This window comes from Amblyomma americanum, chromosome 8 (assembly GCF_052857255.1).
Source record: "Amblyomma americanum isolate KBUSLIRL-KWMA chromosome 8, ASM5285725v1, whole genome shotgun sequence".
Classification (NCBI taxonomy): domain Eukaryota; kingdom Metazoa; phylum Arthropoda; class Arachnida; order Ixodida; family Ixodidae; genus Amblyomma; species Amblyomma americanum.
The window spans coordinates 54,534,763-54,552,618 of record NC_135504.1 but is presented as its reverse complement, the minus strand read 5'-3'; the positions used below and the strand labels follow the sequence as shown (position 1 = coordinate 54,552,618).

The 17,856-nt window shown below is 45.2% G+C and overlaps 1 protein-coding gene and 1 long non-coding RNA gene across 4 annotated transcripts; both read left to right on the top strand.

Moving 5' to 3' along the window:
* The first annotated feature begins 290 nt into the window (after positions 1-290).
* LOC144101670 (histone H5-like) lies at positions 291-1,344 on the top strand. Its single transcript, XM_077634806.1, has one exon. The coding sequence runs from the start codon at positions 413-415 to the stop codon at positions 1,016-1,018; it is 606 nt and encodes a 201-aa protein (XP_077490932.1). The 5' UTR covers positions 291-412; the 3' UTR covers positions 1,019-1,344.
* A 117-nt stretch (positions 1,345-1,461) lies between these two features.
* Positions 1,462-9,525, top strand: LOC144101671 (uncharacterized). Of its 3 annotated transcripts, none has more exons than XR_013308030.1 (4): positions 1,462-1,821; positions 3,987-4,042; positions 4,493-4,630; positions 9,191-9,525. It is a non-coding gene; the product is annotated as an uncharacterized LOC144101671 (long non-coding RNA). The 3 variants fall into 3 exon arrangements; XR_013308029.1 differs by lacking the exon at positions 1,462-1,821 and adding an exon at positions 2,431-3,910; XR_013308028.1 differs by lacking the exon at positions 1,462-1,821 and having other exon boundaries at positions 2,431-4,042.
* The last annotated feature ends 8,331 nt before the right edge of the window (positions 9,526-17,856 follow it).

Genomic DNA, 17,856 nt, shown 5'->3' with positions numbered 1-17,856 from the left:
TCGCCGCCACCGGTGCGGCGAAAAACTCTTTGTTTACTAATTTTCCGGCGTCGCACCGCGGGGATACTTTACCCAGGTTTCGTCCGATAGTCCTGCTACATGTTTCGCGAATTTTTTCACTAGTGTAGCAAGCGGGTGATACAAGACAAACCGTTTTTTTGGCACAACAAACACAATCTCAAACTCGAGCGGCGGCATTTGCGGCGCTCGGCAGCACGAGATATTGTTGTAGTCTTCCGCGACGTCCGCGCGCTCCCTATAAAAGCTGCCGCTTCCCTCGGTTTTCATCACTCGCTCTCTCGTTCCGCTGCTGTGCAGTTCGCTCCTGCCGCTGTGCGTTCGTCGCCCGCCACCTACCTTCGCTAAGGTTCTCGTCCGCTGTTCAGGTACGGATCACCTTCCAGCTCCCGTCATGTCCGATGCCGAGGTCAAGCCCGCCGTTCCACCCACGCCGAAGGCCAAGGGCCGCAAGTCAACTGCCGGCGCCCCCAAGAAGGCGAAGAAGCCCGCCAGCCACCCCAAGTACACCGAGATGGTGAAGAAGTCCATCGAGGCCCTGAAGGAGCGCGGCGGTTCTTCTCGCCAGGCCATCCACAAGTACATCATGAGCCACTATGACGTCGGCAAGGACTCTAAGGTGGTCAACACGCACCTGAAGCTCGCGCTCAAGCGCGCCGTCCAATCTGGTCTGCTGAAGCGATCGAAGGGCACGGGTGCGTCCGGGTCTTTCCGCCTCGCCGACAAAGCTGCAGCTGGACCTAAGAAGTCTCCTGTTAAGCGTGGTCCCAAGAAGGCCGGAGTGGCGAAGCCCAAGAAGGTTATAATGAAGACCACGTTAGCCAAGTCCCCCGCCAAGAAGGCCGCCAAGCCCAAGGCACCGAAGGCAGCAAAGCCCAAGACCGCCGCGGCCAAGCCTAAGGTTGCGAAGAAGCCCAAGTCACCCAAGAAGGCGAAGTCCCCGAAGAAGCCCAAGGTCGCCAAGAAGGCTACCCCCAAGAAGGCGGCAGCGAAGAAGTAATCTGGCCGTCCCTTCATCCACGGCTACGGCACTCATCGTCTCCATTCATCGCCCTCATCACAAGCGCGGTGCGGCTACAAGTAGCCTCTGCACGTAAGGCGCTTCCCCCCTACGTCATCCCCTCATGTTCATCACAAAGTGTCGCCCTCATGTCTCACCCGGTGCCGGCCACCCGAGGGGCTCGCATCTGTAAATATTCATCTTCACCTTTCATGAAGACGTCACGGACTTCGCTAAATTATCTGCGTGTGCTCTGTACATAGTGGCAGTTCGTCTTCATGCGTCACAACGTTGTCGCTTTTATAATAAAAGCGTGTACCTCGCCATACCTGTTTTCCTCCCTTTGTTGGGACTGGTGCAAGCGAGAAGTCTGATGGCAATTGGCCGTCGACTCTCCTTCCAGTCTGTTCAAAGTAGCGCCTGCATACAACTTTAGCAGTGTCCAACGGCACAGTCGGACTACAGGGGCTATGGAAAGAAATGCGAACACAGCTCTTTTCATCACTCCTTTCCCTCGGCGGTGGAAAAAGGAGCCAAGAGTCTTGTCTTGCGTGATGCGTTCTTCAACGACTCCATGGCTACTATGCCATCCCGATAGTACATTTCACGGCGCGCTAGTCGCTACGTTGCGAAAACCTGAGTCGCGCGCGGAGCCTTTGAATATCTCAGCTGTGTTCGCGTCGCCTAGCAACGCGCATGACGTGTTGCGCCGGTACTCTTAGCAACGCAGCTTTTGTCAGCATGTGTGCGGCGCTCGGGAAAATGAGCTGCACCCGTTGGTCAGTCAGCAGACGCGCGTTAAGGTGTGCCTGTGGAATTAGTGCTACTTGTTTGTTTGGATTGTGTGGAAATAGTGCAGTATAAACGCCAGTTAATATTTGAGCGTTGCTTCCCAAAGGCGGTCATTGCTGAGGCGCGGCGCTGGTGTATTTGCTGTTATAGTTGCTTGATCATGCGCACGTTTCGAAAAAGAAATCACTAACCTTTTCACAGTGAGAAAGGAAGTATGGGAAAGGCACTTTGAGGACCTGATGATGGGAAGAAAACATTGTAGTGTACAATTGTCAGGCAAAAGAGCAACAGTACAAAATGTTCATTTTACATATGGTCTAGCTGTGTACTGGCACGGCCGCTTGATGCAAAAGCTTTGAACAGTACAAAATTTTTGGTCATTTTACATATGGTGTAGCTGTGTACTGGCACGGCCGCTTGATGCAAAAGCTTCGAACAGTACAAAATGTTTGGTCATTTTACATATGGTGTACCTGTGTACTGGCACGGCCGCTTGATGCAAAAGCTTACATATGGTATAGCTGTGTACTGGCACGGCCGCTTGATGCAAAGCTTCGAGCTTTTGCATCAAGCGGCCGTGCCAGTACACAGCTACACCATATGTAAAATGACCAAACATTTTGTACTGTTTGCATCAAGTGGCCGTGGTACTGGGCTTCCCATGCCCATTGTTAGGTTCTATTGGGCACCGTTTGCTTTTATATTATTGTGTATTTTTTCTCTGGGCACAGCTTTATGTCCAGCCAGCAATGCTAACGTTCTACGTTTTGGCTAGTGGAGTGTCGGACCTCTATTCGGGGTCCTAAAGATGCTTATTTTAGCCACAGTAGTGGTTAATCGCAATTCCTGTGGTTCCAATGCACAGGGCTTCGTCTTGCCAACAACATGTAATGGAGCGTAACAGCACTGTCACTGCTAGATTTTCTTTCTTGCCTAGTATATGTGGCAGGAGCCATGTTCATAACACGTGTTGTAACAGCTGCACCATGGTGGACTATTGCAATGTCCACCAAGAGCAAAAGAAGCTTGAAGAACTGATAGTATTGCAAAAATTTAAACAGCACCGCTGCGCTAGCACTATACGGTTGGCACAGGGAATGGAAACTGACTGTAGTGCAAAGTTGACAGTAATTGCGACTGAGGCAGTGAAGTTGACAATAGAGCCTGCAACAGACAAGAGTGGTGGCTATTGTATGTGACCTTTTTGATGAATGGCCTGTTTTCTCCTTGTTTTGCTTTGTTTGAAATAGATATTTATCTGTACATCCTGTACAACAGTTATCCCCAAAATCCTCTGTTCCTCCTGCACCCTGCATCGCAAACTATAATGAGAATAGGCTGTGTCGATGCAGCAGGGATTGTCACACAGTGTCAGTAGTTGGAGATGCAGGGAGGCAGCTAAGAACCAGGCAATAAGAAAGCAATAAATGAAAAAAGAAGAGGAAATAGGGAGGCCCTTAGGTGGTCCAAATTATTGTGAACCCCTCAACTATAACACACCTTGCTCTTCTTTCACATCACCTTCCTCCCTTCCCTTACAGCATGGTTTGTGTGTCCACCAAGTTATGACACTATGACTGTGCCATTTCCTTTCCTCAGAAACCGATTTTCATTTTAGTTTTATTATCTGCTGGTTTTTCCCCTGTTCAAAGATGGGGCAAACCTTGGCTTACTGCCATGACATATGCTGAAAACTTAAGATAACTGTGTCAGCATGTGTTCATTTATTCTTGGTTATTGAAAAACAACTTGTAACCATTAACTTACATGATGTAGGATTATCTAGATATTGATTGTTTCTTGGGATGATATGTTTCTCTTTCTATTTAATTTTTTTTCTATATGTCTCGGGTAAGCCTGGCATACACTGTTGCCCCTTCTCAATGTGCAAGTGCGTTCCAGGGCAGCTGTATGGCAGAGGCGTGCTGCTGTACCATCTGAAGTAGCACTATATGTGAAACACTTAATCTTTCGCTAATTATTTTTTGCCTTTTTTTAAATACTCGTCAGCAGAATGTGTGCTCAACATGTGCACGCAAAGCACAAGAGAAGCAGTCAGTTTCAAGAGTGGAGGAACCACAGGCATCAACACTAATTGAGGTGCTCAGTCACTCTGTATATACTAATTCATGACTTGCAGTCACGCTAACTATGCTCTTTTTTTCATGTTCATCAGCGGAGTGTGGCTGTTGCTGTCACAGAAAGGCAGCAGCAGTATGAATGCAGAATGAGGTAATAATTCACTCTGCATGCAGTTATTTATGACTTGCAGGGTACCTATAGTCCTGTTTTCCATCTTGAAAAGAACTGTGTTCAGCCGGTTGATTCCAATTTTCACACTTCACTATATTGATTCAACACTGCAGGTATAAGCCTTGTTTTTGTGTTTGCTGGCATGACTTGCACTCTGATTCTTCATTATGAAGCATTATCAGCTTTGCCCTGCTGTTGTATTTTGATGCTGTACTAGCGTGAATATACGCAGGTGTGCCAGCGTTGCATTACTGTTTTCTTTTAACATATGTTTGCATTTCTGCATGTGGAACGGAGCAATTTAATTGTAACTGACTCATGCTGTAAATATCTGCAGTGCAGACACTGAAGTTTACTTAAACAATTCTTTCTTTTCTCATGTTGTTGTGCATTGCTAACATAACTGATCTGCTGGCATTTTTGCTTCAGTACAACATTCTCGATCTCGACCTGCCTGAGTTGCAAGGCGAAATCGCGACGACAGCCTTGAGACAGCAGCCTGGCACTCTAGGCCCCAGGCCAGTGGAGACGCCAACTCGATGTCTGCAGCTTGGGCCATCAAGCAGAGTAAGACAGTTGTTTACTGAATTTTGTTTTTTATTCCTGCTTCACAGTGGACCTTTTCTATCGGAGGGTGCAAATCCTTAATGTTTCCTTGAGACATGTTGATTACTTAAATGCACATCAAAGGTTTATAGGCACAGAATTTTTGCTAGTGAGGTTTCTTCTTCCAAATAATGCATTAGACTTCAGTACACATAGATCGCCCCGTGGTCTTCCCCTATGACCGCTGAATAGTTTATAATTGAATTTCCTTATTATGCTGTTCCAATAAGAACCAAATGCTGGCTGTGACACAAGATCTTCAGGTCATGTGAGGCAACAAAAGTACAATTTAGTCGATGATGGGTAGTTTTACTGCTTCAAGAGCTGGAATGACAACAAACAAAAAACTGCGTATCAGCAGTTGTGTAGGTTTTCTTCATGCCTCATCACCTCTTAAACATCACAGCGCTCAGTTGATGAAACTTAAACTGAAACAGCAAGAGAGAAGGAATTCATTCATATATTATTGGATGGTCATAGGCGAGTACCACATTGTGAACCACTTAATGTCTTATGCATCGTTACAGAGAAAACATGCAACTAAAATTTGGTAAAGGTCAAGTATTTTTTCAGCATCTAACGTCCACTGGGCAGGTCTAATGTTAAGCTGGGCAGCAAAAAGCCTAAAAGGGGCTTAACAAGGCCTGCACCCTAACTAGGTGGTGTCCTGTCACTTAATAGTCTTTGCATCACCTAAAATACAGTTTTGCAGATAATGTTCAGCAGCATTTGTGAGTTTGAAAGCCAGTGACAGTATAAACACGGCCTACTTGGGTATTTCATAATGTTTGAGGTTATGGCTGTGATATTCTTGCAAATACTATCAGGTGTAACAAATGAAGTCTTTTCTTTTTATAGTCCAGGCCATTCACAGCAATCTGGCAGTAATGTAGAGTGGAGATTATAGACGAAATATATTTGGCACTGTGAAGACATTCGAGCATGTCTATTTGGGGAAGAACGGTAGACATCTTTTTTCGTTATTCGGTTAAGGTGACCATAGTTTATGCGAAAGCACCGGCCACCATCATTTTTCTTGATTCGTGATGCTGTCGTATTTAAAGAAGGCTTATACCCCTGCTACACGGATGTCTCGAATGCCTTTTGACACTTGTCATTCGACTCGACTGCCAAACTTACACTGCTGCACAGTTTTTCAACGGGTTTCGGTTCGGATGACATTCAGGTCGACGGAGCTGTGTGGAAGCATTTGAGATTTTGGAATGCCTTCGAAATGCGAACACAGCCATGCAATCAATAGCTGCCGCCATCGCTTTGCCTCTGTGGTTGTTGATTTTGATATCTCCTGCTCTTTTTTTCTGCTGTTTCTTCCATTATTGTTATTGAAGGTCTATTGAAATGAATTAGAAAGTAGCTCATTAAGTAGCTCGTGAACTCGCCTGTGAGTGCTTGAAGATAATAATACAGCACTGAACATTTACTGCGGGAGCCTGAAATTTTCTCAGGAGTGCATTGATGAGGATGACTGGACTTTCGATCTTGTTTGCATTACTGGTTACAAACAGCTAGTGCTCATTTGCATGACATAAAACACAATGTGCGCTGATGTTCTATTAAATACCCTACTTTTCTTTGTACCGGCTGTACCTGCTCTTGTTTACACAATGCGACAATCTTTAAGAAGTGCTGATACGATTGCCTGCCTGGGAAACACGTGACAGTCGGAATGATGACATTGCACAGTACCAGCGCTTCTTGCTAATTGTCCCTGCTTTCTTTGATACAAGTAATAGTTGATGTTAAGTCATTTTATCCAAAAATATGTTCACTAGTCATCTGCTTAGTTGAAACGGCCTAATTTAGTTAGCCACAAGCGACGGTGACGACTGCTGCTGGCCGCCTAAAGCATTGCTTGGTAGTCTGGGTCACACCGGCGCTTCTGAAATAGTCGATATCGGGTCGAAATAAGGATATCAGTGTTGTCAAAACTACACTTGATGGCCATTTGTATTTTCTAAAACTCGTGATTTTGCTCGCCACTACCACCAAAATTGCACACCAAACCCTGCAGACTCCTTAGGCTTAGTCATCACAAAAGGGGGTTGTTATTTATTAAAATTTAAGAATTTGGCAAGCATTTATCACTGGTGAGTGCTGATGTGTGCATGTAAATGTAAGCGCTTGTTTCACTTATTTCCGGTACGAATAAGGTACAGACGTGTGGATATGTTCACATCATCGGCTCATCAGTGTGAAGTTTTCGCCAGTCTGCTGAGAACATGAAGGATGATCGGCCGCCGTTTGGATTTATCATTGTGTTTGGCCTAAGAAGCATGGTACACTGCAATGATATGCTGCTGTTGATCATGGTAGTGTCAGACTAATACGATGATTACCGCTGATGTCATCGTTGTACACTGAAGTTGAAGCTTTTGCACGCGTTTCGAAAATGTTGTGCAGCACAGCACAAACCCGTTGAGTCCGAATGCCATCCGAACTACCCATGTAGCACAGGTTTTAACTATGTCTATCATCTCTTCAACTTTGTGCTTAATGACCATCTATTTGGCACTGGGGACCTTCCATGGCTGTCAGTAAGTACGGGCTGTGCAGCTTGATTGATGTGTGACCAGGGGGCCAGTCTTTAGAATAAAAGATCTCACAGAAAGGTTGCGAAATACAGTGAGGGTCATCAGATTGGGCAGGTGACCAGTAGGGAGCAATTGAGTACTCCTCTCCTGAAGGAGCAATAGATGAGGAAGCGTAACCAGAAAGCGAAGGTGCAGGCATTGTGTGGCATATGAGAGGCAAAGGGTTGCTGGCAAGTTTAAAATTTCTTTTTATCTCTTAAAGGTGCACTAAAGAGGAAACTGAACTCGTCTTTTTACCGTGAGAACTCTATATACATTAAGCCGTGGTAAAAACAGCGCAGCGACGACAGACACAGAGAAGACAGAAGAAGACGGACCACGGCTTAAAGATGCACCAACTAGCTCAGTTGTCGGTTCTTCTGCTCTATATACATGTTCCGGGCATTCTTAGAACTTCGAATTATTGTCCTGTGCGACCAATTGCCCTAATTAAATTGGATTAAACGTCCCTGCTCCCGCCTTTTTTGAACTCAACGCGGTAGGTAGGCAGAGTCAACCAACGTGTGGAGTGCCTTTCAGCCAGTCCAGTGGCAGCTTTGCTTTCGCTTTTATTTTGTTTTTAGGTTTCTGTGGATAAACAGTTTCAGTCGCAAACAATATAGCTGCAAATTAGGCCCACGAAAATAAAAATACACGTGGACTCCTTGATTTACGTATCACTCTGCCGATGGCAGAGCGGCAAGCCGCCACAGGACTGGCTGACGCGTTGGTTGACTCCTCCTACTTACCGCGTTAAGTTAAAAAAAAAATCGGGAGCCGGGACTTTTAATTTGACTTAATTAGGGCAATCGGCCGCACAGGACAATAATTCGAAGTTTCTAAGAATGCCCGAAACGTGTAGATAGAGTTTCTGCGTTAAAAAGACGAGTTCAGATTCCTCTTTAGTGCACCTTTATTCAACGATTAGTGCTTGCATGTCATAGGTGCTAATTGTAATAGTAAATAGAGCTTCACATGCTTTTGTGTTGTTTTTGGAAGTGACCTGAATTCTCGCTCGACTGAAGCCAAATTGGAATTTTAGATTCCATATTAAAAATTCATTATTCAGTAGTTTGACTTGTAATATCAGCAAGAAATGAAACGCAAACAAGACAATTTAGCCACAAACAGCAAAATAAGAAGCTCGTAGCAAGGAAAAGCTCAACACCAGCTCAAGTTACTTTTAACTTCGATGGGGCAAAGACTTCTTCAGGAGTGTTAATCAACCTTGTCTGTATTTTCTTTTCAGGAGCTCATATGTTGTTGTGTTTGTGTCGCCACCTCAGTTTTCTTGTTCGCGTTTCATTCGTTGCTGATAGTACATAGTTTACTGTGGATAACCATAAAATAATGCTATATTTTTTGGCAGTGGCACAAATACACTGTGTGCAGTTTTATTGATTTAATACAGCATCATTGTTATTCATCTGGAGAACACTAGACGACAGTATTTCATAACAGTACTTTCATAACCTTGAAAATTGCACATGTAAAAAAAGTCCGGATGGTACGCTGGCAACTATGCAGTCTCCACCTTCAGCCTGTTAGTGAAATGACTTGTACAGTTTGCCTTTAGGGATGGATACATTCAATTGCTATCATTATCTTCACACGTGAACTTTATATACATGATATACGGATATACATGAATGTCCGGCCTGCTAGTGAAATTGCTTCGATGAAGGTGAAATTCTAGAGGCACGTTAAAGAACCCCAGGTGGTCGAAATTTCCGAAGCCTTTCACTACGGTGTCCCTCAAAGCCTGAGTCGCTTTGGGACGTTAAACAACCAATTTGCCTGTCAGGACTAATGCATTCCATTGATATTTTTATTTCCATGTGTGAATATCCGTAATCTGTTATAAATATATATCTACTTAGTTGTTTTTGAGTATTGACTGACTTATTTTGGTTTTCTTTATTTTGTGCAGGTGCCTATGGCCAGTTTGTCACCAGGAACGCGGACCCAAGGTTTACCGATGGTGACAGGCTGACAGCCCTGAACAGGTGCCTGGCTACGCTGCTTCGCGACGTAGCTGGGCCGTGAGCTATGCACTGTCAGGGGCAAAAGTAACTGACCCTCCTTGCAAGCCTCGAACCCCGCCTGCATGCAGTGTGGTATGGCTTTGAACTTGGAGGGGGGGGTCAGTTACTTTTGCTCCCAACAGTACATGCAGCAATTACTAGTGAGCATAAGCAATAAAAAGAACAGTGCACATGAGTAATAATTATTGATGTCCATTGAACACACATGCTGGGAATGAATTCCAAGCACAACTGTGAATAATTGTGGTGAGGCTGGTCTGCGAAGAAACAGCATGTATATGCTCTGTTCATTTTGCAGTTCATGCTTGATGTTTATACTCCTTTCAGGTCTCCCCAAAGTTTGCCCCTTCACCCCTGGGTGCCTGTAGCCATAGGTCTAGGCACCTGTTTGCTTGTTCATATCATCCAAGTATGTTATGAAAGTTGGGCGCGGGTCAGTGTAAATGATAAAAAGCAATGGCCCAAATATGCTTCCCTGCAGAACTCCCGCTAAAACTGATTTCAAGTCAGGTAATTTATTGTTTATTATAACTGTTTGCAAACTGATGATAGGACTTCAGTACATCAAGAAAAATGCCGTGGAAGCTACAGATGTTCATGGAAGCTACAGAAAGGGAGTTTGGCAAGCATTTTCTGTTGATCAATGGAATGAAATGCCTTTTAGTAAAATAAATATACCTAGAGTTAATTGCTGTTGTTCAGGGGATTTTCAGATTTGTTCTTTTTAAGTTAAAAGCACAGTATCATGTCAAATGGTCTGTTCTAAACCCATACCGATGGGGTGTCGGTAAGCTATGTTTTGAAAAAAATGGATAGAATTGATGTTGGGCGATAGTTACATGAATTATTTCTATAACCTCCTCTAAAAATGTCTGTCATCCTAGCAACTTGCATGGCTTTGGAAAACTTCCCGCAGAAAGCAAATGTTAGAAATATGTTCTAAAATGGGACAAATAAGCTGGCATGTTTGATTGGCTGAAGTTTGAAATTGTTTACGCCCCGTGTGGTGTTGTTTATGGAGAACATGAAAACGGCTTTCAATTTCACTACGGTCCGTTGGAGTCGAGAAAACGCTAGAATGATTTCGCTATTTGAGAACTCATGGAATCAATATTGTGTAGAATCTTACCAAAAGGCACGAAGAAATGATTGAAAGTGTCTGCTAGCTTTTTCTGAGAGTTTCTGATCGTGTACTAAAATTTCTAGCTCATCGGATTCCTGTAGAGTAAGCTTTCGAATTCGATTTATTTGCTTCCACACGAGGTCAGTTCGGATTAATGTATTGCTAGTGAACAGTTTATCCATGTATTCCTTCTTTGTTTGTCGAAGAGAGGAAGTTACTTTGGTGCGATGTAATTTGAATTTGGCTAAATCATCAGAGGGCCTGGATCGGAGAAACCATTTAAACAAATAATTTTTCTTTTGAATAACATTTTAACAAGATCACTTTATCCAAGGCTTGCACACTTTACTGAGCCTCTTAGTTGGTAGATACCTTTAGCATACCGTGTACCATGTTACCGTTACCTGTGCCGGAGTACCGGGAGGCCGCGCACAGCCAATGCGCATGCACAAGTAGCGTTGACGGCGCCAGTTATCCTGCAGCTGCTAGGGAGCCTACATGTACTGCCTTGCTTAAGCTCTTCTCACATGCTGCGAATTTTGCCGCACCGATACTGCGAATTCGGTGCCGCCGCTGACGCCGCAATGCGATTGCCGCTCAGTCCTTTCACATGCAACGTAGAACCTGCGATAAAAACGCTAAGGCGCCCGTGTACTGTGCGATGTCAGTGCACGTTAAAGATCCCCAGGTGGTCGAAATTATTCCGGAGCCCTCCACTGCGGCACCTCCTTCCCTTCTTCTTTCACTCCCTCTCTTGTCCCTTCCCTTACGGCGCGGTTCAGGTGTCCAACGATATATGAGACAGATACTGCGCCATTTCCTTTCCCCAAAAAACCAATTATTATTATTAATTCGTTCGGTTGTGACAACAGGGTTGCTAGATGTCTGCTTATCCAACCTGTGAATAAATGCGACAGTAATGTAACATGGAATGTGTTTTTTAATTGGTTTTTCAGAGATTTTTAAAATTGGCTTTTGTGGAAAGGAAATGGCGCAGTATCTGTCTCATATATTGGACACCTGAACTGCGCCGTAAGGGAAGGGAGGGAGAGAAAGAAGAAAGGAAGATAGAGCTGCCATAGTGGAGGGCTCCGGAATAATTTCGACCACCTGGGCATCTTTAACGTGTACTGACGTCGCACAGCACACGGGCACCTTGGTAACATATCGTATCTTTTTATCAATGTAAACAGTTCCGAATTATTCGAAAAGTACACGATGGCCAAGCCTGACAGAGAGCCAAGCAGTGGATGCTCCCTATTGGTCAGTCGCAGAGCGAACACACCGACGCTACAGTGGCTAGTACCGACGCTGCGAATGAATTCCATCCGGACGGAAATCGTTCGCAAGCCGTCTGCGGCAAGAGCGGCGGCCCTCTCCAGCCGCAAACCCAACGAATTAGCAGTTCCGGACGGTGAAATTCGCTGCATGTGAAACGGACCTTAGGGTGGGACATCCTTCAAAGTACCTCTTGCCGACGCCCGCTAAATTTCAGTGTTGCCATTTGTGGGGTTTTCGTGGAATCCAGGCCATTTTGGCTCCCAGTGAGCTGCTTTTGTATGGCAACCTACAGGTGTCTCTACTGTTGCTTGCCATGGGGATGAAGGGTGGAAGGGCTGATCACTGGTGGGCTGCCTCCAGCTATTGACATAGTTATGCTGTGTGGCTTTTAAAATGGGAACCTACAGGCGTCTCTACTTTTGCTTGCCATGGGGATGAAGGGTGGAAGAAGGGCTGATCACTGGTGGGCTGCCTCCAGCTATTGACATAGTTATGCTGTGTGGCTTTTAGAAAGGGCACAATGCCCCTTTTTCAATGGAGGTTGAAGTGCGTGTCAGTGGCACTATGGGCTCCGTGCGCTGGTATGGTGGCGCCAGCAGCGACCACATCGCCAGCGCCGCCTCGTGGCACTCGCCGCGTTAACCGGACGCTCAGTCACGGCCGGTCTCTCGAAGGGAGAGCGCGCGCGCCCTCCTCGAGACTGGCCGTGGGGGCATTGCGCCGCATAGCAGACGCGCACTGACCGCGATGCCATTCTAAGCCAACGCCTTCTTCTCTGCGGATTTCAACACATTAAAAGTCTTGATGCCACCACTGCTGCATTTAGTTTCAATTGCTTTCAGGTTGGGCTGATCACCGATTCCGAGCAACCATGACTGTGTTGCAGTCTCGACGGCACTGCAATATCTGGCAGCGCAGTTGAGCTTATTGAGATTAATTAAGTACCTTTACAGTTTGAGAAGCAAGGCTCTGACCCAAATAATGAAATCAGCTATGTAATTTACATCCACTGTGACATCGACTATGTGAATAGTCGGCTAGAAATGCGAAAAACGCAAACTTACTGCACATATATATCAGATGATAGTGCTCTACATCCTGCAGGATCGACACTTCTTTACTTTGTGTATTCCTCTCAGAGAAGCATAGCTCTAAGCATACAAAAAGACGTTGGGTTTCTTGCTAAGTATCTTTCACTGTCACTTTCATTTCAGGAATTTCATGAAGACACCAATTACATGAATTATTTTGGTCGTATTTCTCTTCTGGTAAATACTTAACTATAGAAAGGCCGCCGCGGTGGCTCAGTGGTTATGGTGCTCAGCTGCTGACCCAAATGACTAGTGCTCGATCCTGGTTGCGGCGGTCTCATTTCGGTGAAGGCAAAATTCTAGAGGCCCGCGTATTGCGCGATGTCAGTGAACGTTAAAGAACTCCAAGTGGTTGCAATTATCTGGAACCTCCTACTATGGCGCCCCTTATAGTCTTCGTTGCATTGGGACGATAAACTTGATTAAAATCAAAAGGTTAATTCCCGAAATTAAGGGTTTAGTGATGTCGTGAAATCCAAGAAATATATATATATATAGAAAAATTTGAACCGCTCTCTATTTTTCTTTTTATTCGTCTAGAACAGGATTTGAGATCTCATGACTGCAATAAATAAATATACAAAATTTTAAACCACTCAAGGAAATAAAATGATGCAAATAAATACACAAAAGCTTAGGTGAAACAATGTGAAAAACGACATAAGCACTCTCAGAAGTACGACGTCGCTCCCACTGCATACACACACGCAAGAAAAAAAAATTAGAAACAAAATTGACACGCTGAACCACAGATGAGCATAACAAACGAAGACTTAAACTTCAGATGCCAGCTCCAAGAACTTCACCGTAGACCATTTCTTGTGACTGACTGAACGCATTCCTTCGCTCTACATAAAGACAAAGCAGCTCCTACCAATGATGTGACGTTCGAAACACCCCAGTCAATGTGAACCCTTTCCCAGTTCACTCTCATGAATTTAATTCCACAGTGCACTCATTTCCAGCATACCCTCTGTGCATGAGCGAGCATGCACGATGTCCAAGAAAAGCGTTTAAATATATTCGGTTCTTTGACTGCAGAGTTTTTATAGCTGTTATGACATTGAGTAAACACAGCAGTAGGAAGAGCACCCATAATTATCCAAGTTTGTTTTCGCCTTCGGACGAAACACCTCACCGCTCGCCTCGCTCACTGCAAACTGAACCAGAGAGCTGCGTTGGCTGCGTCCGCCTTTCGCCACCGCTGTTAACCAGGTGGCGCCACTCGCGCGTGCCAAACTGCAGCGCACGGAGCCCTAGGGAAGGAAGGATGAAAGCAACACCCTCAAATCTAGCGTTTGGTGATGAAAGCTGTTGCCCCTCTGAAGTCATAGTGTTAGCATCATTGGGTACAGATTAGCTCCGCTGGCTGCATCAGCCTTTTCTTCGAAATTCGCGCCCCTCTAACAAAAGCGCTGGGGGGTGGGAAGGCCTGCTGGCTGTGTCCCCCCCAAGCTATGTCACACAAAAGAGGCCTACATAGAAGTTCCGTGCAGCACGTTTCGAAGCTAGGAGTGATGAGCAGGTGCTGCAAATGATGCCCTGAAGGCATACAATGGCTAACCTCACCTATTCTGAGAAGTCGGAGTGGGGGAGGAAGGCGACGACAATGCGATCGGTTCCACAAACACGTGACACTCCTTCGATTGCCTCGGGGCAAGCAAAGTCGTGGAATGTCGCGACATGCTTCCGAGCGCACTTTTTTTCTGTAGGTTGACCCTGCATGCAGTCGTCTTGTGCTGCGCTTGCGGTTGTGTGTCCATCGAGATGATGTGCTCGCGCCTTCATTGGAGCGGAATGTGGATTACGCTCCTATACCAGGATATACCCAACAAGTGCTGCATGCACATTTGCCGGATTAATTGCAAATCGGAGCACAGAGACCATGTTTTCAAGTTTCCCCGGGATGAAGAACAGAACGCCTGGATTAGGGCTATACCACGAGCGAATTTCGTTGTGTCACCGCACTCCAAGGTAAGTTGTTTGGGACGTCTTCAAATAATAGTCACTTCTTAAAAATAGGATAGACTTAGCGCTCCATTTTAGAAGAGTGTCTTTAGGCCAGGAAGCTTGTTTCAATCGTAAGCAGCGGATGCAGCATTTCAAGCGATAGCTCTATTGCCAAGTTACAGCTGCTATTAAAAAAAAAATTGAACTTCCCTCCACGCTTGCGAACTTCGCTTTATTGAGGGTCACATCGACGAGCTTATAGAGGGCGCCACCACTGCGCCCGCTTTCGCACGTTTTCAGAATGCACGTTTAATCTTTCTAACCCATGCACCTCAAGGGATGCCCCCGACTCGCAGCGAACGCGTCTTGAGTCTGCTGCTCTGAAAAATCGCTTGAAGAGCCTGTCGAAGTATTTCGTAAAGAGCAGGAAGTGGATATGATTCTAACCGTAAGACTGGACGGAATATGTAGCCAGCAAAAAATAAAAAATAAAATGGTTTTTGGGGAAAGGAAATGACACAGTATCTGTCTCACCTCTCGGCGGGCCATTCTGGCATATTATGTCCTTTAAGGAAATGAACGGCTTATTTATTGCACATTTTGAAAACTTAGCTCCATGCATCAAATATCCAGTTGAAGTAAAAGCTGACTTTATCGTGACAGTTTACTTTGAAAAGACGGCGATAACGAAAATCAGCACAAATCCCTCCATTCCATCTGTACCAAAACAGCAAGAATTCGCTGGTGGAGCTACTTGTGAGCATTGAGAACAGCTGCGTCGACCTCAGTCCAAATCCGCAAACTAAGACATCTGCTTACTATGTTGATATTAGGTGGACGGCAGAAGTGTATATATTTCTTGAGAGCAAAATTGTGACAAATGTATGTGTCCCCAATAAAACTGTACATGCAGCTGTGAAGCTAATCGGTTGTTTCATTTCTCATTATAGCTGTACTCCATAAAATTGTAGGTACATAAATAAGGAAGGTAAAGATACTAAAACAGAGTTCAGCTTATTTAAAGTAATGTATAGAGATAAACGTTTATTGAGAAAGACTAGAACGCACAACGCGACAGAGTTGCTGACATTAACTATATACAACCATTACAAAGCTGTTTAATGGCTATAGCCTTTGAATAGATGACCCGTAAAGTGCCTGCTCTTTATTCTAGCGTTTAGCTGAAGAAAAATTGGCTGTGGTTTAGCTCTGGTTAATCCTAGTTGAATTGCGAAAGCTTCGTTTCCTCGGCACGTCGTCTACGCAGCGTCTCATTCCGTATTCCTCCATCGCCACTCGCGATACAAGCCAGGCGACCGTGTACGAGTGAGGACGCCGATTGGACGACGCGACCTCAGTGGAAAGCTTTTTGCGCTCTTGTTTGCGCTGCCAGTGTTTATTTTGCATTGTCTTTGCTGTTGTTGACCTTACTTTTCGTTTAAGCATCCGACCGATGCTTCTTTGAGAGAAGGAATGCCGCGAAACTGTTGTACTACTTGTTTGTTCGAGTTCAAAACCGTTGGCGCGCAGGAATATCACTTTGTTACGCGAGATGCGATCAGCGTTACCTGGAAGGATTGCAGCCAGGAGCAACTATTTCGACATTATTCTGGGTTGTTGTAGTTGTTAATAGCGCCTTATCTTGAAGGTTTCTCTTTGATGACCACCGAGCACGTTTGTTGCTATCGGCGTCGCCGAATTCTTCAGTTTATTTATGGGCGATAGTCACTTCAGTAACTAAATTACTGCTGAAATGCTTCGTTTCATGCCTTCTTCACTGCTTATAATTTCACCACGGAACAATTCAGACTTGGGTAAAAAGGTGAGATGTGTGGTTTGCAAAAGCACTGAGATCGTCCTGTTGCTATTCGTGGTGACTTTGAACGCGAATTTCGTCATTGCACAAGCGACTACAAACTTCTGTGCAAAGTTGCTATTAGTGGTTTAATTGTTAAAAATAATACAAACTGCAATTTAATAGAAGATGGCCGCTGCAGCCACGCCAACCGCGTGTGCTCTTTCTGCACACAAAAATGGCAGCGCACCTGAATTGTCATGACGTCAGGGATTTGAACGCGAAAATTCCACACCTACTATGGTTTCTGATAAAGTCTCATATGAGCTCTGCTTTTTTATGTTCTTTTATATATTTCATATATTATATACTTTTATGTATTATATATTTTATATATTTATTTATATAGCGCCCCTTCCGAGCGTTTTTCTGATTGAAATATGCGAATTTTGGAAGCGTAGTGCAGGAGGTGCGACTAGGTGTGGCGCATACCGAGGCGTATCTAATTCGGAGAATAAATACGGCTGGGGAACGCTTGGCACATGCGAAACTGGTTCAGAAGCAAAACTGGATGATTTTGCTAGCCAGGCCATGAACGTTTGACATCACGTTATTTACACCACGGAGATGACTATTCTGGAGTAGGGGGCTCGGAAATCCGCGAGCTCCTTTCTGCAGATAAGGTGCAGCCATGCTTACCCGAGTACAGTGGACAGCACCTGCATTGATAACGCGAACATTCTGGCAGGATATGCCTGTTCCGGAGGAGAATTAGAGAGAAAAAAAGAGCGATACTCTACCAAAGATTCGTTAGAGAACCGATGTTTCGATGCCGATCCGACACATTCTGGTTTCACTAGCTTGGAGCCAAAGCCGAACGTTGGCTTCGACCGGTTCTCATGACGTCGCAGTTGCAGTGCAGCAGAGGCTGAGCAGGAAAAGGAAGGAGACGGTCCTTTCTACCGTTGATGTGGGCTGTTGCACTGCCATACATTGTGGTCCGCGAGTATAGCGTGAAATCGTAGGTGATTGGCAAGTGCCTCAAAGAAGGTTAATCGCTACGTCATGACAATCAGTCTACGCCATTAATTTAGCCCTGTTTACATGAACCCGATAGTGTCGGGTCGATTCGGGGGTCGGGTTGAGCATTGTTAATCCAACTCCACCAGTGCGTGTTTACATGAACTCGATTTTAGCGATTCGAGGCCGGTTCAGCTGTAGCGACACCAAGCGTCGAGCAAGCAGTAGCAGCCTCCAAGATTGAGGCACGCCATCGCTGTATCGGAGATGCGACGGCGCACGTGGAAAGTA